This window comes from Molossus molossus, unplaced genomic scaffold (assembly GCF_014108415.1).
Source record: "Molossus molossus isolate mMolMol1 unplaced genomic scaffold, mMolMol1.p scaffold_m16_p_20, whole genome shotgun sequence".
NCBI classification, from domain to species: domain Eukaryota; kingdom Metazoa; phylum Chordata; class Mammalia; order Chiroptera; family Molossidae; genus Molossus; species Molossus molossus.
In genome coordinates, this window is record NW_023425356.1 from 13,059,176 (window position 1) to 13,082,056 (window position 22,881).

General features: G+C 43.9%; 1 protein-coding gene across 3 annotated transcripts in view; it reads left to right on the top strand.

Moving 5' to 3' along the window:
- MAGI3 (membrane associated guanylate kinase, WW and PDZ domain containing 3) overlaps positions 1-22,881 on the top strand; it is a 204,757-nt gene that overhangs the window by 112,283 nt on the left and 69,593 nt on the right. For all 3 annotated transcript variants that reach the window (XM_036272469.1, XM_036272470.1, XM_036272471.1), the window contains exon 2: positions 12,376-12,492. In XM_036272469.1, coding sequence (XP_036128362.1) covers positions 12,376-12,492 — 117 coding nt within the window. The remainder of the gene's footprint in view (positions 1-12,375; positions 12,493-22,881) is intronic.

The following is a 22,881-nucleotide window of genomic DNA, read 5'->3' on the forward strand; positions in this document are numbered from 1 at the left end:
GTGCCCTGACCAGGAATCAAACTGGTGACCTCTTGGTGCATGGGTCGACGCTCAACCACTGAGCCACACCTGCCAGGCTGTATGCTCTCATTTTTTTTTTTTTTTATCGTCACCTGAGGACATTTTTCCATTTTTTGTTCAGATAGAGTGGGAAGGAGAGAGAGGAAGAGAGAAACTCCCGACATGAAAGGGACACACTGAGTGGCTGCCTCCCACACGACCCAACCAGGGCCGGGGACAAATTGCAACCGAGGTACGTGCCCTTAGCGGGAACTGAACCTGGGTCTCTCAGGACCACAGGCTGACGCTCTAACCACTGAGCTAAACCGGACAGGGCTGTATGCTCTCATTTAAATGTGGAATTTAAAAAAGCTGGACTCAGCCTGGCCGGTGTGGCTCAGTGATTAAGCATCGACCCATGTACCAAGAGGTCGCACATTCTATTCCCGGTCAGGGCACATGCCCAGTTGTGGGCCAGATCCCCAGTGGGGGGCATGCAGGAGACAGCCAGTCGATGTTCTCCCTCATCGATGTTTCCATCTCTCTTTCCTTCTCTCTTCTTCTCTCTCTAAAATCAATAAAGAAAAAAATATATTAAGAAAAAAGCTGAACTCACAGAAATAGAGAATAGATTGGTAATTGCAGAGAATTGGGGATGGGAGAAATGGGAAAATTTTAGTCAAAGGGTACCAACTTCCAGCTATAAGATGAGTAATTTCTGGGGATCTAATATACAGCATGGTGACTATAGTAACAATACCACATTATTCACTTGGAAGTTGTTAAGAGACTAGATCTTAAATGTTATCACCATACACACACAAAATGGTATTAGTCAGGGGATGGAGATGCAAACCAACCTATTATGGTAATCATTTTGCAATATATACACATAGCAAATCATCACATTGTACACCTTAAACTTACATGTATTTAAATGTCAATAAAGCTCAGTGAAGCTGGGGAGGGAAAAGGAACGAATGTGACCTCCATTAGCAGGACACTGTCTCCTGACTGAGGTGACAGCAGTATTTTGCTGACGACAGCAACACTGCATGATTGCTTTAGTCTGGGTTTCTTCTAATTAACTCCAAAGACTACCAAAAGAGGGCCAGTTTTCAAAACTGAAATGGCTTACAAGATTCCTGAGTCTTTAATGCTTTTCCAATTTGAGACTGAGCAAACATTATATAGTGTTAAAATGCATTCATTAAGTTCCTACTTGCCTGAAATGGCAGTGGCATTCCTAGAGAATGTTGTAGACTTGGGTCTTCTACGTTTACAGCATTAAATGTGCTCTTCCAGACACAACCGAAGCAACGAGGTGGCATTTGCCTGCAAATATGGAATATAGCAGTGGCCGGTAAGAATATATCCATAGTTGTTAGCTTATAGCAGTTATGAAGGACCTTGGTACCAGACCTGAATTAGTTGATGTTCTTTTAAATTAGTTGATGTTCTTTTAAATTAGTTGATGTTCTTTTAAATTATTATTATGAGGTTCTTCTCAATCCACTGGTCCCTGGATCTTGTCCCAGCTTGTGTGAGCTCTTCCTCACTCCTAAGAACCCGCTCTACTGGATTTCTCCCAGGTCCTGTGTGCACTGTGTTCTTTTCCACCTCATGTAACTACCTTCGCGCGTCCCACTCCTCTCCTCACCCCGCTTTCTTGCCTGCCTGGCTCCTGTTTGTCTCTTAGATTGCAGCTCAGGGAGACTCCGTGCATTCTCAGACGCCTCGGACTGAGGAGTGCAGATGGATTCCCCAGCCCTGGACTTCTCTCTCATAGTGCTCCCGTGTTAGAAACTTCTATTTAACGTTCCTCTTTCCCGAGAGGCTTTACGTCCACTGAGGGGCACGCTCATTCCAGCTTTACCCCCAAGTGCCTGCGACTCAAGACTCAGTCTGTAATGTTTACACCGTAGGTGCGACTGCTTCATGGAGGGTAGGTTCTTAGGAAAGAGCTCTGAGCGCATATTCTTACAAACTTATGCTAGAGAAGAAATTCACCCAAAGATGTGGATGGCCCTGGCAGGTTTGGCTCAGCAGTTACAGCATTGGCCTGCGGACCAAAGAGTCACGGGTTCAATTCTGGTCAAGGGCACATACCTCGGTTGCAGTTCGTCCCTGGCCCTGGTTGGGGTCGTGCAGAAGGCAGCCAATCAATGTGTCTCTCTCACATCAGTGTTTCTGTCTCTCTCTCCCCCCCCTCCCACTCTATCTGAAGATAAATGGAAAAGCATCCTCAGGTGAGGATTTAATAATAATAAAAAGATGTGGGTGGGTGGGGCAGGCACCCTAGCCCACCGGGTGCAGTGGAGGTTCTGGAGCCAGACTGACTGGCTTCAGATCCCAGTCTGCTACTTTTAGTGACGTAACCTTGGCCAAGTTACTCAGCCTGTCTCTACTCAGCTCCTTATCTGTAAAATGAGAATAACAGCCTCTCCCTCAAAAGCTTTTCATGAGTGAAAACATATAGCATTATGATGTAATATGTATGATAAGATCATGATAATTCTAAAATGACAGTCCTGGGGATCATTGTTCTCTCTCTAGTTCCCATTCTCTGCTCATCTCCCCCGTCCCTCCCCGGAAAAGCAGAAGGAGGATTTAAGGGTTTTTTTCCTGCTCTAGACTTGCTACCCCTAGTGGAGCTAGAAAACAATAGATTCAGATGGTTCATTTAGCCTTATTTTATATTTCAGGAAAGCCATAGACCACTGAATGAATTTTAAAATATTGTGAAATTTAAATTTATTGTGAATGAAATAAAAAATATTAACAAAGGCCCTGGCCGGTTTGGCTCAGCGGTTAGAACGTTGGCCTGCGGTCCAGAGAGACCCGGGTTCGGTTCCCGCTAAGGGCATGTACTTCGGTTGCAGTTTGTCCCCGGCCACTCGATGTGTCCCTTCACATCGATGTTTCTCTCTCTCTCTCCCTTCCTCTCTCTCCCTCCCACTCTATCTGTACAAAAAATGGAAAAATATCCTCGGGTGAGGATAAAAAATATATATATATATATTAATAAAGAACACAATTTGATGAATTAGCATATAAACTATTATTAGCATTTACTTTTAAAGACCTAGAGAGCTTGTTGCTTCAGGGAAGAATTTATTTTAGCATTTTTGACAGAGCCAAAATAAAGTCAAATTTCATTTTTTCGAAAACATTGTTTAAGATAGAATTGTATATAGACCAGCGATTTTCAAGCTTTTTCTTCTTAGGGCACACATGAACTAAGTATTGCATGTCTGAGGCACACCAAAAATATATTGTTTGCCAATCTGACAGCAAAAAGGTATAATTTTGATTGAGTTACAAAAAGTAATAGTAATAGTAATTACATACTCTTTCTAATCTAAAGTGACTTTTTAAAAAAAGTCTAGCCCAGCCAGTGTAGCTCAGTGGAGTGAGCGTCACCCATGGACTGAGAGGTCCTGGTTCGAATCTGGTCAGGGCACATGCCTGGGTTGCAGGCTCCTACTGGGGTAGGAGGCATGCAAGAGGCAGCCAGTTTTTCCCTCATGTCAGTGTTTCTCTCTCTCTCTCTAAAAAATCGATAAAAATATATTTTAAAAATAATCTATACTTATCTATAAGGATTTCAGTTACCAAGAATTAACCAGTCAGACGCAATCTTATTATGCAACGTGACCAACAAGATGCAACTCTATTATATGTACATTTATGATTCAAGACGGCGCATTCACACTGGGAGGCTATTGTTGTGTTGGCCGTTGTCATTGTTTATCTGACATCCAAGAGAAAAGAGGTCAATGCCCCTGACTAAATAGTCAGAGGTTGCATGTTTTAAAAATTCTTGCGGCACACCAGTTGAAAATCACTGTTATAGACTATTCAAAAGTGCTGTATCAGTTAAGCAAGTGAGTGTTCTAAAATTTCACGTGTTTGAGGCTGTGATGTCCAATGAACAATTAAAAATACAAATTGAAGCTCATTCACTCATTTTGTGTGCTGGATTCTGGGAATTAATCTGCAAAACAAAACCATGGCCTTGGCACTTAAGTAACAACTGTGTAAGATATTTTTAATAACTTTTGTGTCATAGAATATATTTTATTAAGAAGTGTGTGGACACTGATTAGCTAGAAAGGTCTTGTGCAGGTACCTTTTACAGTGGTCTACAGTTAGATTTCTTTTGGTTTGGGGGCGCCTGCCTTGAGCGTGGCAGCCAGCTGGGAGCCAAGCTTACACAGGTCACCTTTACCATTTCCTGGAGCTTTCTCGTACTGCTAAGGTGCTCAGGAGAAGGAGGAAGTAGTAAAACTCTGCTCTCATGAGTCTAGGTCTCCTGGGAAGGCACTAGCTAGTCACATTGGCTGTGCTGAGCTAGTTAGATTGAGCAGTGGATTGAGGAAGGTCACTAAGCCATCTTTGAGTCATGGTAAGGAAGAGAACCCAGGCATGTTATGTCCATACTTTGCCTTTGAGGAAAACAGATTAACACTTTATTGCACCCAGAGGTGTGGGTCTATGACTAGAGATTTCTAAAAGAGAAATTATATGCAAAAATCCTTAATGGTGCACAGAACTCGCTCAGCAGCTCGGATTTTAAAAAGGTGTCTATGGCCCTGGCTGGTTTCACTTAGTGGTTAGAACATCGGCCCACGGACCAATGAGTTGCGGGTTCGATTCTGGTCAAGGGCACGTAGCTTGGTTGCTGTTCGCCCCAGGCCCTGGTCAGGTCATGCGGGAGGCAACTAATCGATGTGGCTCTATCACATGTTTCTCTCTGTCTCTCTCTCTTCCTCCCTCCCACTCTATCTGATAATAAGTAGAAAAATATCCTCAGGTAAGGAATAAAAATAAAAATAAATAAGAAGGTGTATATGGTTGATAGGTGGAAGGAGACTTAATCACATTTACATAACACTAAGTAGACTAAGAAATAAACATGGATGCCTGGCCAGTGTGGCTCAGTGGTTGAGCGTCAACCCATGCAGCAAGAGGTCGTCTCCAGTTCCATTCCCAGTCAGGGCACATGCCCAGGTTGTGGGCCCGATCCCCACTGGGGCACATGCAGTAGGCAGCCAGTTGATGCTCTCTCTCATGGATGTTTCTATGGATGTTTCTATGGCTCTCTCCCTCTCCTTTCCTCTTTCTCTAAAATCAATAAAGAAGAAAAGAAAGAAACATGGAAAGGTTTTCTTTTCTATAGAAAGCTCACAAGGAGCTACAATACTTCAGAGAGCACAAAGAGCTTTCAAGGTTGTGTTTGGCGTGAGGGTGACAAGAAGGAAGGAGTAGGTTTACTGTCAGAAGAGGAGGTTAATGTCAGCTGATTTTAGGTGGAAATCAGATAGCATACATGAAATTAGCAGTAAGCAATGTGATTAGCAATAAGCATTGATTGGGTCAATACTGGCTTATGTTCTTACTGGCTTCCATAATCTCAAACTAGCAGAATTACTTTTCCAACTGTAAAAGGTAAAACAACCCCAAACAGGAGAAATTACATTTTTTGAAGATTAGGAGATAGTAAGAGTATCATTTACTTCAAATGAATCTGAGTTGAAGGGATTCTCAGATACGATCTCGGGGTTATTGTCAGTATTCTTTGTGAAATCACAGAGAATGTGGGAAGTACCAGAGAATGGAGAGAAACAAATGTCTCAGTTTCCAAAAAGATACAAAGCAGATTGTGAAAACTCAAGTCCACTGCCCTAACTTTATTAATTTTTTTATTTTTCCACTACATGTTACTTTCAGTATTTTGCAGTGGTCCCAGCTGCGCAGCACGGTGGTCAGACAGCCACGTGCCGTACCCCGTGGTCCCCTCGACGTGCTCCGCGCACCTGCACCATGTACAGTTAGCACAGCGCTGTTCCCTCGGCTCCCTGTGCTGTGCTTTACATCCCTGTGACCGTGTTGTGACCACCAATGTGTACTTCTCGATCCCTTCACCGTTGTCACCCAGTCCCCAAACCCCTCTCCTCTGGCAGCCACCAGTCTGCTCTCCATGTCTGTGAGTCTGTTTCTGTTTGGCTTATTTTCTTCTTTAGATCCCACATATAAATGAAATCATATGGTATTTGTCTTTCTCTGCACTCAAAATTAAAAAACAAACAGTGTTGTGAGTATTTAGAAAAAGGGGGTGATCGCCCTGTCCGGTTTGGCTCGGTGGTTAGAGCGTCGGCCTGCGGACCAGAGTCCTGGGTTCGGTTTCCGCTAAGGGCACGTATCTCTGTGGCAGTTTGTCCCCACTCCGGTTGGGGTCGTGTGGGTGGCAACCACTCGATGTGTCTCTCTCATGTCGATGTCTCTCTCTTCCCCCTCTCTGTCTGAAGATACATGCAAAAGTATCCTCGGGTGAGGGAAAAATAGAAAGGGATGATCACCATGAATCAATGTGCATTTATAAAAATAAGACATGTCATTTTTTATTTTCCTTTTTTTGATTTTATAGTTACTGTATTAGAGTCATATCTCGACTTGAGCAAGTGGTGGGCACAGTCTCCTAGACTTTCCTTATGGAAAAGACAGTGACATGTTGGCATTTCAGCTGATTCACGGTTCTCATGGCCACACCTACGCCAGCGTGCCACAGGGTTTATCTAAACAGTGATCATGACTCTGCACACCCGTTCCTCAAGGAGAACAGATTCAGCAAGTGTGGATTTTAGCTATGAGTTCTTTTGACTCATATATGTTGAAACCTGAGTGCCTGGATTTATTTCTGTGATTGGGGTTTCAGTTGTGGACCTTGTGCTGTATTTGTAAGACATACAGATCTAATTTTGTGTCACAACTCAACCTGACGGATGCATCACTCAGAGAACAATCTCAACACTTGGAGCAAAGGCCGGCTAGGTGAGAAGGCTGTTGTGAGGAACCTTTTCTTACTTGTTCAACAACAGCTACATTAACCCCAGGCAGATGTGTTTCATACCCTTGAAATATCGAGTTTCTGTGAAGCTCGCCCTAAACAAAAGGCAGGCGTCCACATACAGCTTGGTGACATGGGTTCCTCTGCAGTGACCATGAGTCACTGCTGCCATTGGCTGGCCCTCTCTTAATTTCAGTATCTGCCTGTTCAAGATGTTTGTACTCAAAAAAGATTTTCCTAGAATCTTATCAAAGAGGGAACAATAACATTCTGTCTTCTTATGAAAATTCCTTTGGTTTCCTGAAGCAAGGAAGTCCATGATGACTGCTATAGCTAGTATAGTTTATTACTAATCCTAAAGAACACCAACCCCATATAATTTGTTAACCTTTTATAATTGACTTTTTATTGGCATTTGTAATGTTTTGTCTCCAACCACAAAAAAAAGCATGATAACATTTTTTTGAATACTTGTACTTTTTTAAAAATATGTTTTTATTGATTTGTTAGAGAGAGAGGAAGGAAGAGAGAGATAGAAACATCAATATGAGAATCAATTGGCTGCCTCCGGCGCACCCCTACTGGGCATGGAGCCCACAGCCCAGGCACGTGCCCTGACCGGGAATCAAACCGGGACCTCTCAGTCCATAGGACGATGCTCAATCCACTGAGCCATAGTGGCCGGGCTTATTATTATTATTTTTTTAAATCCTCACCCGAGAATATTTTTCCATTTTTGTTCAGATAGAGTGGGAGGGAAAGAAAGGGAGGGAGAGAGGGAGAGAGAAAGAAACATCCATGTGAGAGAGAGACATAGACTGGCTGCCTCTTGCACGACCCCTACCAGGGCCTGGATGAACCACAACCAAGGTGCGTGCCCTTGACCGGAATCAAACCCGTGGGTCGTCGCTCTAATCGCTGAGCCAAACCGACCAGGGCAAGTTGCACATTTTATTTATTTTAATTTTTTTTTCTTTATCAGTTATTTTTTAGAGAGAGAGGAAGGGAGAAGGAGAGAGAGAGATAAAAACATTGATGAGAGAGAACCTCCACTGGCCGCCTTCTGCATGCCCCCCACTGGGGATTTGGCTCACAGCACGGGGAGTCAAACCAGCAACCTCTTGGTGCATGGGTCTACGCTCAACCACTGAGCCACACCAGCTGGGCACGTTGCACGTTTTAAATAAAACATCACATTGATGAGATTGTCCCTCTCCCTAGTTTTTTTTAGTTTTAATTTTTATTTTGCAAATGTTCATCCCAGTATTGCATCCAGAAACCCAGGAGAAGCTGAAGGTGAGAGCTGAGCGCGTTTTCCAGCCCTGACAGTGCCAGGTGTTCTTCTTGAAGTCCGGCTCCTGCCGCTTTCGCTGGCCTCAGTCAGACACGGCTGCAGGCCCGTGAAGCAGGCTGGAGAGGTTTAACGCCCTTTCCCCTCAGAGGACCCCTCGTGCTGTAATTTGCGGTCTGTGATTTTTACTATGGCTTTCACTTTAATTATATCTCATCTGATGGCTATTTTTATAGATTAATATTAAATCTGGTTTCTTAGCACTTTAGAGTTACCTCTGTGAGTTATATCACATCGTATAGTAAAGCTCCAAATTAAAAAAGAAAATCTTAAATTAAAGTGTTGATTCACATTATCTTCTTTAATTATTCAAGCATTATCCTTTATCCAAATTAAATCAATTCCTGAAAATATATCAGGTAGCAGATTTTTAGCTATTGGAGCCTATATTATATTCTTTTAAATGGGGGTGGGGGGATGATGCATTCTGTCCAAAAATCCTAAGCATTTTTTTTTTAATCCTCACCCGAGGACATTTTTCCATTTTTTGTTCAGCTAGAGTGGGAAGGAGAGAGAGAGAGAGAGAGAGAGAAACATCGACGTGAAAGGGACACATCGAGTAGCTGCCTCCCGCATGACCCAACCAGGGCCGGGAACAAACTGCAACCGTGGTAGGTGCCCTTAGCGGGAACTGAACCACAGGCCGACGCTCTAACCTCTGAGCCAAACCGGCCAGGGCAAAAATCCTAAGCATTTTTAATTTTTTTGAGGTAACTCCATACTGCTTTCCATAGTGTCTGCGCCAGTCTGCATTCCCAACAACAGTGCACGAGGGTTCCCTTTTCTCCACGTCCTCGCCAGCAGCCTGTATAATCTTATTAACCAATGTCACCCCAATAAATTCAATTTGAGAAAATCCTAAGAAAACTTCCACAAATATCACTAAACTGCTTTTTAGGACCTATATAATAATCTGCCAAAGTTTTTGTATAATATTTGTTACAGCCCTGGCCAGTTTGGCTCAGCGGTTAGAGCGTCGGCCTGCGGTCCGGAGAGACCCGGGTTTGGTTCCCGCTAAGGGCATGTACCTCGGTTGCAGTTTGTCCCCGGCCCTGGTTGGTCGTGCGGTGGCAACCACTCGATGTGTCCCTTTCACATCGATGTTTCTCTCTCTCTCTCTCTTCCTCTCTCTCCCTCCCACTCTATCTGTGCAAAAAATGGAAAAAAAAAATGTCCTCAGGTGAGGATAAATATTTGTTACAAAGCATTTGAAACACCTCTTGCCTAATTTTTAAAATACTTAATGAACACATTATTGAGTATGGTTTTGATCATAAGCAACAAGACTGTGCAGTATTGATTATGAATTAGGGTTTACGTCTATCAGTAACAAACAAGTATTATAAATAAAAAATGAAATAGTATGACTTCATCTAGATTGGACTCCAGTTGGTGGGGCCCCCAAAGGCCTGGCAGAGGCAGCCTGTGGGATTAGGGATTCTTCTGTGTTCTCACAGTAAATATCTTTCAGGTTTTTTTCATCATAGAAGTTCCTGGCTCCCTCAGCTTCTGCGTTGGGCAGAACAGGGACAGGGACTTGGGTTTGTGCGTGTTAGTTTAGGATCTGAATATTATCTGACTTCAGGAGGACTCGAATTTCCTGCTTATCTTTTTTTTTTTTTTATCCTCACCCGAGGACATTTTTCCATTTTTTTGTTCAGATAAAGTGGGAGGGAGAGAGAGAGAAACATCAACGTGAAAGGGACACATCGAGTGGCTGCCACCCGCATGACCCCAACCAGGGCCGGGGACAAACTGCATTGAGGTACATGCCCTTAGCGGGAACTGAACCCGGGTCTCTCTGGACTGCAGGCCGACGCTCTAACCGCTGAGCCAAACCAGCCAGGCTCCTGCTTATTTTAATACCCTTTCTTATGGGACCTGTTTACTTGTACATGTGAGAAAAAACCAAAAGAGGGAATTAGAAATGTTATATGGTGGAATAATAGTTAAAAGTATGAACTGATTTGTAGTAACCTTATGATTCATTTAACCTTGTCATAACTATGCTGTACAAGTTAAACAAAGAGTATTTTAATCAACTAGCTGATTTTTGTTTGGTAAGATCATCTCTTTTGTCATAGCCTTACTCTTTCTAATGACTGCAGTCTTGTCTACTGGACAGTGTTTGGGTTACTTTGGGCTTCATTTTAAGTTCAACCGTTTCAGTCGGCCCTCGTTTATCATTGTTAATTGGTTCCAGACTCTACTGCGATAAATGAATTTCTGCCAAGTAGGGTTCTTTATTTATACACAGTCGTCCCTGGTTCCACGATAGAGTGAAACTGCGAAAGTCAAAGCCCGAAGTGGCCAGGGACGACTGTACTACAAATTCACTTCTATCTGATGTCTTCAATCCCCCGTTTTTCTGCTTACTATTTCTTCGAGACCCTGATAATATTCCTCTTTAAAAAAAAAAAAAGTTTTCATTGATTTTTTTAGAGAGAAAGCTAGAGCATCAATGTGAGAGAGAAACATCCATCAGCTGCCTCCTGCACGCCCCCTACTGGGGATCAAGCCCGCAACCCCGGGCATGTGCCCTGACCTGGAATCCAACCAGAACCTCTCAGTTCATGGGACGACGCTCAATCCACTGAGCCACACTGCCAGGCTAATGCTTTTTTTTTTTGGCATCCTTACCTGAGGAAATTTGGAAATTTTTCCATTTTTTGTTCATATAGAGTGGGAGAGAGAGAGAGAGAGAAACATCGACGTGAAAGGGACACATCAAGTGGCCGCCACCCGCACAACCCAGTCAGGGCCGGGGACAAACTGCAACCGAGGTACATGCCCTTAGTGGGAACTGAACCTGGGTCTCTCTGAACCGCAGGCTGACGCTCTAAATGGTGAGCCAAACTGGCCAGGCTAATCCTCTTTTTATCTCACCATTTCCCCCACAAATAAGAAAAGAATCTTGCACTCTTATTTTATTCACATTGTATCAAGGAATCAAGTAAATGGACAGAAAAAGCCTGTTCAATTTCGTGCAAGACAGAAGGCCCATTTGGCCTTGTTGAAGATCAGAGAGATGGCCAGTGTGACTGCAGCATCTTTTGTGGGGAGAGAGTGAATAGTTTTGGGTCAGAGATGCCAGAGCTAGAACATGTAGAAGTTTGGGTTTTATTCCAAGTGCAACAAGAAGTCATTGGGTAGCCGTGGCCAGTATGTCTCAGTTGGTTGGAGCATCGTCCCCTAAACCGAAAGGTTGCCGTTCAATTCCTGGTCAGAGTACACACCTAGATTGCGGGTTCAGTTTCCCGTTGAGACGCATACAAAGAGGCAACCGATCCATGTTTCTCTCTCCCTCTCCCATTCTTCTCGTCTCTCAATCAATAAACATATTCTTGGGTAAGGATTTTTTTTTAAGTTGTTGGGTGGCTCTAAACAGTCATGATTATCTGATTTATATTTTAAATCTCACTTTGGCTTCCGTATGAATGGTCGGAGCAGGAAGGAGACCAGTCAGAGGTTGCGGGAGAATTCCGGCGGGGAGGTGACGGTGGCTCCACTGGGGGCGGCAATGGCAGTGGAGAGAAGTGGACAGTAGGGGAGATGTTTTGGAGGTAGAATTGACAAAAGTTGATAATGGGTTGGATCTGGAGGACAGAAGTGAAAAGGAGAGATCAAGGATGACTTCTAGCTTTTGGGTTTGTTCTACTGGGTTGGTGCTATTATTATTTTCTAAGATAGGGCAAACCAGAGGAGAGGAAACATTGGGGGAGAATGAAATGAAGAGTTTTGTTGTGGCTCTCTTAAATTTGAGGTGCTTATCTGATGTCCAAATATGTCTGTAGCATATGTGAACATGTCTGATGAGGCTGGAGCTAGGTGGGGATAGGTCAGGAATAGAGACATGATAAGAGTTTGGAAGTTATCAGTATATAGATGGTATTTAAAGCCATGGGACTGAATAAAATTACCTGTACATTTGTCATCTTCTCTGACCTGTACCATCCCCCTCCCTACCTTGTAAAATTATGCCCCCATTACATGTATATATTTTAATTATAATGCCTTTAATAATTTGGTGTTATCTTGTTTTTAGTAAAATATTCTGATTTCTTTTTACTATTTATTTTCTTTTTATTGTTTAAGGATATTCAATCACTAGCATCTGTATTTAACTGGAGATCTAACAGTTACGTCTTTTGTCTTCTGCTGTTTTCTTTTGTAGGCAAAGTCATTAATAAAGATCTGCGACATTACCTGAGTCTCCAGTTTCAGAAAGGATCCGTTGACCACAAACTGCAGCAAGTGATCAGAGATAATCTCTACTTGAGAACCATTCCATGTAAGTAGGATGGGGTAAAAGAAACGAGACCAAGATATCCTTATGTAACCACCTGACATCAAGAAATAATTCAGTAGAGCATCTCCTGTGAAATCGTGAAGACTGAACGGGGCACGAGAATGCAACAGAAGCTGGACAAGGAGAAACATTTTCAGAGGACTTTAGGGGTTTTGTTTTTCAAACTAGAAAAACCAGAAGATTCTCTATTGGGACTTTTTAAAAAGTCACTAGACTTTAAGAATGTGAGACTATCTATGTACATTTGCTAACTAGATTTTATTCTTATAAATCAATTCTACAGCCTATGCAGTAAAAAGACTTCTTTGCTCTCAATGCCTTGCACACTGAGACACTTTGTTCTGATGATTAAGGACATTACTAATTTTAAAGTCTGCCCCTCCCCAAGGAAACAGGGGAGGAAATGCCTTCTTTCAGGTGATCATTTTGAATTCTTACCTTGAGGTTGGAGTTTCTTTTCCAGTCTTAGTGGTTTTCATAGGACGTAGTTGTTGTTGTAAAGGTGTTTTTTGTTTGTTTTAAAACACATAATAAGAAATCATGTATGCTTATGTGTTGGCTTTAGTTAGTGCAGGTCTGGGGAGGAATAAAAAGAAGGGCATAAAAGGACATTCTGGTTTGTTTTCTTTTTCAATATGTTTGATTCCTTGTGGATACCAGCTTTTATAACGGCTCTGAAATTTCTTTTTCTTGTTACTAATCTTACACAACGCCCAGTCCATTACCAGGCTTTTCCAGTTATGCTTCTTAAATGCCCATCCCTCTGCACTGCGCGGGCCCTCCCCCGCTCCGGCTTGGACAGGAACGAGTGGCGCGATGTAGCGGCAAAGAGCGAGGTAAAACTGAGTTCAAAATCCTGATTCCAGCATCTTCCAAGTTGCTTCACTTGGGTGAGTTACTTAATCGCCCTGGGCCTCAAGCCTCCGTGTGCAAATGGGAATAACAGGACTCACCCATCAGTTGCCGACGGGATTCAAGTGAGAGCGTGAAGGGCACCACTTGGCCTAGAGCAGGCAGTCCCTTCCCCGTTCCTGCCGCGTCCCCCGCGTCACCTCGGCGGGTCTGTCTGGAGCCTTTAACGCAGTGTAAAGTATTTGTATTTTGTTTTTACAAAATCTACCTTGAATCTGACTCCTTAAGTCTACCCTGTCAGATTTCAGAGTTGGAACCCTGCCCGCTTGTCTGCATTTGCCCAGCAGCTTCGTCCGTCGGTTTGTTTTTATCTTCCTGAATCTCTGTTTTACTAACAGTGTTGGACTTTGTAGCCAATGTGAAACTTTCTCTATATTTATTGATGTGATCAATATCTTTAGTATATTTTGTCATGTATTTGGTTTTACCCACGTACAAGTCTTTGACACGAAAGTTCCTTCACCATGTAGTCTATTTCGTTTCATCCGTCTCCCTAGGCAGGTTCGTACCTCAGCTCGACAGGCTGCCTTTGTAGCGCTGTTTTCTTCCCTCCCACTTTTTGTCCTTGTCCCTCCCGTGAGCGATGGCAAACTTACCTTGTCATCTCTTCCTCCCCCTTCCCTGTCCCTGTCCCTCTCCCGGCATCTGCCTTGAAGTGATGCTTTTCTACTCCAGGCAGATAGAAGGTAACCAGCTCGTTCCACTTCGCTGTGCTCGTTCTCACCATCTTTTCATACTTGTATCTACACTGGCAAAGTAAACAGCCACTAAGACTGCGCTCCCCCCTTTCATCGCATATTCTTTATCCTGCGGGTGATTCCGTCGAACCACCGGCCTTCTGTTTCTTCTGTTGTTTCTGTAAAGCGTGTTCTCTGCCAGATCGCTGAGAAGGGCTCGCAGGATCACCATAGCAGCTTGCTCGTGGTTTTTATACTTTACAGTTTGGATGGATATGAAATGTTGGGCTCCTATTTCTTTTCTTGTCTATCTTAATTCCATGAGGCAATTATCTCATTGTCTTCTGCTGTCAAGCATTGCTCTTGAAAAGCGTGAAAGCGCCGGATTTCCACGCCCTGTAAGGAACTTGTTTCTTCCTTCGTGGGTGTCTCAGGGCAGCATTTTCAGTTTCCTAGCTCTAGAGCTTTGCCATCCTTGTTACAAGTTAATCGAGTCTGTGCTTGTACTTTCTGCTGCCCTGTGCCGCTTTGCCTTGGGTCTTCTTTTTCATTTACTCCTACTGGCCTAGTTTTAAAGTTTCTCCTCAGTATGAGGTTTTGCCCTAGAAAGGAGCTACAATTCATGTCGTTTTCATCTGTGGGGTCCAAGCAGCTGCAGCCTTTCAAGCCCCAGCAGGATCCCTTCATTTCCTAATGAAGTCTCCACAACCCTATCTGTCTCTGAATATTCTTCTTTACTAAAAGCCACCAGCTCTTCATGGAGAAAATTCTGATTCCAGGTCTGGGGCAAGGGAAATACAAGGTGAGCTTGGAACATCTAATTGTACCAGAAAGTCTAGAAATGCTTTAAAAATTAATGGGATCTATCAGACTTAAAACAAAAAAAGCTACCTACAGGTTTTCCACTGACAAACTCTGAGGCAATTGGAACAACACAATTAATGGGAGAACCAGAGAGAACGTACAGCTGTCAGGCGCTGCGGCTGTGGACAGCACGTGGCTGCGGACCCTGGGAGCAGAGGAAGGGAGGCCCACGCAAAGCGGTGCTGGGATTTCCTCAGCTCCCGGCCTGGGTGCACTTGCTGGGCGAGGCTCGGAGGGAGGGCCCGGGCAGCACAGCCCACCCTCCCGTTGAGGGGTGGACGTCTGAGGGGCCTGGAGTGTACGACCAGTGTGTCAGGGGAGACGCAGCAGTCTGCCTACACCCCCCTTTGAGTCTGTGCTGAATGCCGAGCTGACTGAGACTGTGTCGCACGAGACTCCACGTGGCCGGCAAGGAACCCGGGGAGCTGCAAGCTCAGCAAGGCCCAGAGCCTACACAGGTGGGAGGGATCTGAGTCCTAACCAGCCCGAGTGGAGACCTTGTAGGCTCAGACCTTGCACTGAGCTCCTGGAGGCCTGCTTTAACAGAGTTAATTAAGCCAGCCTGAAGGATCAAGCGAATCTGCATGTAATTGAACTAACTGTTAGCAAAAAGAAAGGAAGTTTCCAGTGTGCGTTCTCTCTCTCTCTCTCCCCCTCTCCCCCTCTCCTCCTCTCCCCCTCTCCCCCTCTCCCTCTTTCTCTCCCTCCCTCTCCCTCCCTCCCCCCTCTCTCTGCCTCTCCCCCCCTCTCCTTTCTCTCTCTCTCTCTCTCTCTCTCTCTCTTTCTCTTTCTCTTTCTCTTTCTTTCTCTCTCGCAGTCGCTTCCCAGAGGCTGGGGCTCTGTCTGGGCTTCCCCGCAGCCAGTCCAGCTACACCTCCCTCGGTGGCTTCCTGGGCCCCACAGTGCACCGGCTGACTTCCTCAGCCTCCTGCTGCCTTCCATGGGCACCCCAGCTGGCTCCCCACCTTTCAGCAATCTCCCCTGCACGTGGTTTTCCAGGGGATTGGGCAAGTCCAGCCAGTGTCCCAGCTGGTCTTCTAGTAAGTGAAATGCACCTTCCACCACCCACCCCCTCCTAGGAGCCTGCTGGTAAATTTCATTGGTGCTCCAGCAGACATTTCACTGCCTGCCAGCCCCGGCCACGGACCGGAGCCATCTCTGTCCCCAGGCTACTGCTTCCGACTGGGAGCAGCCTTCTCTTCCAAGTTGGTTTCTTACTTGGCTGCTCTCCCTCAGCCCTAGGGTGGTCTTCCTCAGCTCTAGGGTGGTATTCTCTAGAGTTATCTTTTATGCCCTCTCAGTTAATTACTTGGGAATAGTTACTACTTCTTTGTATTAAGCTGTCCTTGTTCAAGTTACTCTGGTTTTTCTCTCTTGTTTGGACCCCAGCTGACACAGAATTGGTATTAGCCATAGCCCCAGGAGACAGACCCTGCAGGAAGGAATTTTAGAATTGGTTTTGGTTGTGTTCTTGGGCTTAGCACGGTGCCGAGTGCCTGCCAGTGAGAAGTAGGGTGTTTGTAATTCATGACAAGAAGAGGCATCACAGTTTAATCATAGTGTCATTCATGGTTGGTTGTGATCAAACGCTAGCTGAACCAAGTACCTTGGGACCCAAAGGGACTGTGGCACGTGACCGTATGGCAATGATGACGGCTCCGGGCACCGTGGGGTGGCGTTGTGTCTCCAAGTGCTTCGAGTGCTTTTTTTTTTAATTCTCACTCGAGGCTATTTTTCCATTAATCTTCAGTTAGAGTGGGAGGTGGGGGGAGAGAGAGAGAGAAACATTGATGTGGGAGAGATACATTGATTGGCTGCCTCCTGCATGACCCTGACCAGGGCCAGGGATCAAACTGCAACCGAGTTGTGTGCCCTTGACTGGACTCGAACCCACGACTCTTTGGTTCTCGGGCCAATGCTCAAACTGGCCAGGGCTCCAAGTGCTTCTCGTGCTTAAAGAGAGAAAATGACACTATGAAATCAACTGGTTTATTATTATGAGCTCATATAACAAGATTATAATAACACTTTTAAATTACCTGATAGTAATATTTGTGAATAGATAACCTTAAAAGAAGGGAGAATTAGCACAAAATAAAAACAGTTTTAAAATTTGAAAGATATTGTCACACATATTTACTATTTGAATTTTTCACTTCTAAGATGAAATTTTAAAGCACACAAAGTATCAGTTACATCATCTGCTGGTCTCATCTTTGTTGGGTAACAGTCCAGACATGGAAAAGATTCCTTTCATTTGTATTGATATTCACCATATTGAAAGTGTGTATCCCAGAACATCTTTAAATTGGGCATCAGTCGTTGGTCATTCATATAAGCTAGTTTTATATATATATATATATACACACACACACACACACACACACGCGTGTGTATATATAAATATTTTTTTCTTTTACTGATTTTAGAGAGAGAGGAAGGGATAGGGAGAGATAGAAACATCGATGAGAGAGAACATTGATTGGCTGCCTCCTGCATGCCCCCTACTGGGGATTGGGCCCACAACCTGGGCATGTGCTCTGATCGGGAATCGAACTGGCGACCTCTTGGTGCCTGGGTCGACACTCAACCACTGAGCCACACCTGCTGGGCAGCTTGTTTTCTTTTTTAATGATGAAAATATTTTGACTCCTTGCCCTGAGTTTGGTTTTGGTTTGAACGCTGTGCTGCTTTTACTCCAGATTTTTTACCAGTTCCTGGAGTCAGGTTGGAATTTCCACATCAGCTTTCACGTCTCCTCTTTGTATTTCTCCTGTCAAAGTCTTTTCAGAGCACTGAAACTCGTAGCAAACACTCAGACAGTGGAAAATGCCCAAGAACATTGTTGGATAGTATGACATTCAGAACTCCTAATAAGGCCAATGTCATTACACAGAATCACATGTCAAAACTGTCATTTTTTTTTATTTTTTATTTTTATCCTCACCCGAGGATATTTTTCCGTTTTTTGTACAGATAGAGTGGGAGGGAGAGAGAGAGAGAAACATCGACGTGAAGGGACACATCGAGTGGCTGCCACCCACACGACCAACCAGGGCCGGGGACAAACCGCAACCGAAGTACGCGCCCTTAGCGGGAACCGAACCCGGGTCTCTCCGGACCGCAGGCCGACGCTCTAACCGCTGAGCCAAACTGGCCAGGGCAAAACTGTCAATTTAAGGACCGACTTAGCCTTTAAGAGCTGTAATATTGTTTTCAGAATACCACTCATCGGAATTTTATAGAGTAAAAATGGGTATATTCTTTTTTTTTTTATCCTCACCTGAGGACACTTTTGCATTCATCCTCAGATAGAGCGGGAGGAAGAGAGAGAGAGAAACATTGATGTGAGAGAGACACATCGAGTGGTTGCCACCCACACGACCCCAACTGGGGCCGGGGACAAATTGCAACCAAGGTACGTGCCCTTAATGGGAACCGAACCTGAGTCTCTCTGGTCCGCGGGCTGACGCTCTAACCGCTGAGCCAAACCAGCCAAGGGCTAAGTACGTATACTCTTAATAATACTGTATTTGGAAGAAAGACCCACTGTTAGCAGGCAGGGCCTTGACCAGCGGTAAAGAAGACTGAGCACATGGTCCCCCCCACGCTTCTGTCCTGGTCCCTGGAAATGTCGACATTAATGTTTGATTCTCCTTTTCACTGTTTCCTGCTTTTCACTGTTTCCTGCTCTTGCTTTCAGTTGATAGCAGTAGATTCCTTAAAATCTGTAACATCTGTGTCAAATTGTTAACCTTTAATTCTCACAAGAGAATTATAATACGTTTTTCTCATCTTCCCTCTCATCTGTGATGGTTCCCAAAACTCATAGAATTATACTGTTAGAATTAGTGGATTTTATTGTAGGTAAATGACATCTGAATACAGTGACCAAATGAACTCACACAATTGTATTCTTTAATACCATCAACAGTATGAAAGTTTATGAAAATATATCTTTTATAATAGCATAAAAGTGTTTGAAATACTTGGAAATTAATCTTTAAAGAAGTATAAAGATCTCTGTAAGGTAAAATTGAGGGACATCAAGAATCTAAATGTATTATCAGAGATTTCTGGCTCGTAGATTAAAGATGCAATATGGTGAAGATATCTTTTCTCCTGAAATTAATTGATTGAATCTAATCCCATAAAATTTCCCGCATTTTTAGCCTGATTATTTGGTACCAGAATTTATATAGAGAGCATTTGGTACATAGCATTTATATGCTATGAATAGAAAAAAAAAAGTTGCACCCTGGCCGGGTAGCTCAGTTGGTTAGAGCATCGTCCTGATATGCCAAGGTTGTGGGTTTGATCCCTGGTCAGGGCACACACAAGAAGCAACCAATGAGAATGCATAACTAAATGGAACAACAGAAACAAATGGATGTTTCTCTTTCTCTCTCTCCCCTTTCTTAAAAAAACAAAAACAAACAAAAAGCAGTTGGTGAACTTGCTCTACTGTATCTCAAGATTGACCATGAAATATGACAGTTACAACACGATGATAACGGTGCAGCAGTGGCCAGAGGGTCGTGGGATGTAACAGAAGCCCAGTGACAGATGCCCAGTCTTCCTGTATAAGTTTCTGTGACAGAAGCACTGTGGCTGATCGAGGGGAAATAATTGACATTTCCATAAATCATGTTGAGTAGCCATTTGTTATAAAAGGAAAATGGACTACTACCTCCCATCCGTGCCCCACTCACCAAATAAAACGATCTTAGTGCATTGAAGTATAAGGTATAAAAGGCAAAGCTGTAATTTTTTTTTTCTCAAGAATATAGACTGTCTCATGGTCTTGGAAAAGATTTCTTCGTGACACCAAGAGCATTAGCTATAAAAGAAAGGATTGATCAATTTGACTACATTAAAATGAAAAAAAACAAAACAAAAAACTTCTCTCATCAAAAATGCCATTAAAAAGAGCTGAAAAGAAAATACAGAGTGGGGAAAGATGCTACAGAATTTGTGTCTATGTGCAAAGAAGCCCGTGTGATTGGTTAATAAGAAGAATCGTGTCAGTGCAACGGAGGTAGTGCTGGGTTTTGTTCCATTTCCCGAACAAGCTCGTGGCTTGTGCCATCGGGCGCAGCAGGGCACCGCCTGCTGCGCTGTGCAGGGCGCTCAGCCCGGCCGCCCTCAGTTAGAGCACGTGCTTCATCCTAAGGTTGCTCATTGCACATTTTGCCGTATCTTCATTATTCAGTAGCCTCAACCCTCCTTGTACCCTCTTCTGTCAAGATACCTTTTCTTTACATTTTTTTTCTTAAAAAAAAAACAAAAAAAAACAAAACTAAATATTTTATCGACTGTGGTGTTTATAATTAAGAATGTAGCCCTGGCCGGTTTGGCTCAGTGGTTGGACCGTCCACCTGCGGTCCGGAGAGACCTGGGTTTGGTTCCCGCTAAGGGCACGTACCTCGGTTGCAGTTTGTCCCCGGCCCTGGTTGGTCGAGCGGGTGGCAGCCACTTGATGTGTCTCTTTCACATCGATGTTTCCCTCTCTCTCTCTTCCTCTCTCTCCCTCCCACTCTCTCTGTACAAAAAATGGAAAAATGTCCTCGGGTGAGGATAAAAAAAAAAAAAAAAAGTAACTTGGCTTTTAAACTGTATTAATATTTTCCTTTAAGATTGTTATTGATTTGGTCATTTTAGAAAGTTGCCACAGCCCTGGCCAGTTTGGCTCAGCGGTTAGAGCGTTGACCTGAAGACCAAAGCGTGGTGGGTTCAGTTCCGGTCGAGGGCATGTATCTTGGTTGCTGTTCGGCCCCTGCCCTGATTTGGGATCATGTGGGAGGCAACCAGTTGATGTGTGTCTCTCACATCCGTGTTTCTCTCGCTCACTCTCTCCCTCCCTTCCACTCTGTCTGAAAATAAATGGAAAAATATTCTCGGATGAGAATTTAAAAAAAAATAGAAAGTTGCCATTGGTTTTGAGAGTTCAACGCTGGCCCTGTTTTCTCCATAATTTCTGTTGTTTTTGGTGCACAATTTTGCAGAAAGCACTATTTCACATTTTAGCAGAAATACCCCATTTGCAACACATATATCTGTTGGGCTTCATTGGTACTAAGACACAATTATTTCACATTTTAACCTCTACAATTGGAATGCATCTTCCAACAGATGGAACCTTTCAGTTATAGTTGTTAGGTTTTTTTTCTTTTTCAGGGGGATAAAATAATGGTGCATTTCAAAAGCTTGTGTTTCCTTAGATTTGACGAAATACCACAGTATCCAACAAGTAAAGAACTGCAAAGCAGATTAAAAAAGACAAGGAACCCAGTAGAAAAGTAGCAAAAAAGACTTGAACAGCTGCTTGACAACAGAAGAAATCTCTGTGGCTAGGAAATCTATGGAAAGGAATGTTTCATAAGGCAGTTGCTCCAGAAATACCCGAGATGCCTTCACATGCTTAGCATCTGACAGAAGGGTAAAGGCCTGATGGGTGTCGATGGGGACACGAGATGCAGATGGCGTGATTTCATCCCCGTGAAGTTACAAAACGGGCACAGCTAGGCCGTGTTGCTTAGAAATGCATTGTTTAGTTAGCAAAAAACATTTTAAGAAAAGGAAATTGTCACCAGTGTCAAGATGGTGACTACCTTTGGGGGTGAAAGGAGGGAGAAAGCTGGGATTAGAGGCATCCAAGGGGGCTTTTGGGGTCATGGTAATGTTCTGTTTCCTTTGCCTTATTATACCTTGTTCACATATAAATTTTATGTACTCTTCTGTAGGTCTCAGAATAAAATTAAAAATGGCGAATGATCAGTTGTGCCAAATGTTGTTGGTAGGTCAGGGAAATGAGAACTGACCACTGGTTAAGCAAAGTGGAGACTCCTGATGCACACAGCTGTCTCAGTGGAGAGGCTGGGGCAAATCCCATAGGAATGGGCTCCAGAGAGAACGGAGAAGAGAAATTGAGACATTGAGTCAACAGAACTTGTTGGAGGAATTGTTATGTAAAAAGGAAAAACTGGTGACTGGAGGGGGTGTAGAAAGCTTTGCATTAAATATGCAGAGTATCAGGATAATAGAAAGATAACTTTTCTGGAATGTTGAAGGCAGTGGGGGTAGCACAGGGGAAGGGAGAACTCTGTGTATGGGAGGCATTTGGAGGGAAGTGAAAATTGATAATACTTAACATTTGTAAAGAGAATTAACTTTACAGCTACTTTGTAAATCTGGCAACATGTATGTTTGAATCGCACATAACATTTCATATTTACTGCTGGAAAGAAGCATGAACCAGCTTACTCAGCACCACTTTGCACAAGGAATGGAGCCCAGAGGGATTCCGTGCTGGCTTAAAACTGTGCCATTACTAGTAATCCCAGACTAAACGCTGAGTTGCCCCTGCCCCTTGGGTTAGTACTCTTTGTATAGTACTATCTATAATGCGGTTTTCTTTTAAACGAGGTTTTATATAATCACTATGTTTTACAGTAGAGTTTATGTGGATAATATTTCAATTAGCCTTTTCTGCATAACAGACCACCCCAGAACTTAATGGCTTAAAACAACCATCATGTATTATTTCTCATGATTCCGTGAGTGGGCTGAGCTCAACCAGGGCCACTCAGGTGGCTGTAGTCACTGGCAACTCAGCTGGGGTTGGGGCGAAGGTGGCCTCACTCCCATGGCTGGGCCGTGGTTCTGTCGGCTGGCTTGAGATCTCACATCGTCCTGGAACTAGACTGGACTTCCAACTGGCAGTGAGAGCGTCCCAGGGTGGCCACGCCGGACGCCTCGCCCCCTGAGCTGCTACGGCATCACAGCCTCCACACCAGAGTATTCAGAGCAAGTTGTAAATCTCGTCCAGGGTCAGACTGAGACAACAGGCCCCACCTCGTGATGGAAGGAGGTGCAAGACATCATGGCTGTAAAATTAAATTACAAATTTTAAATGTAA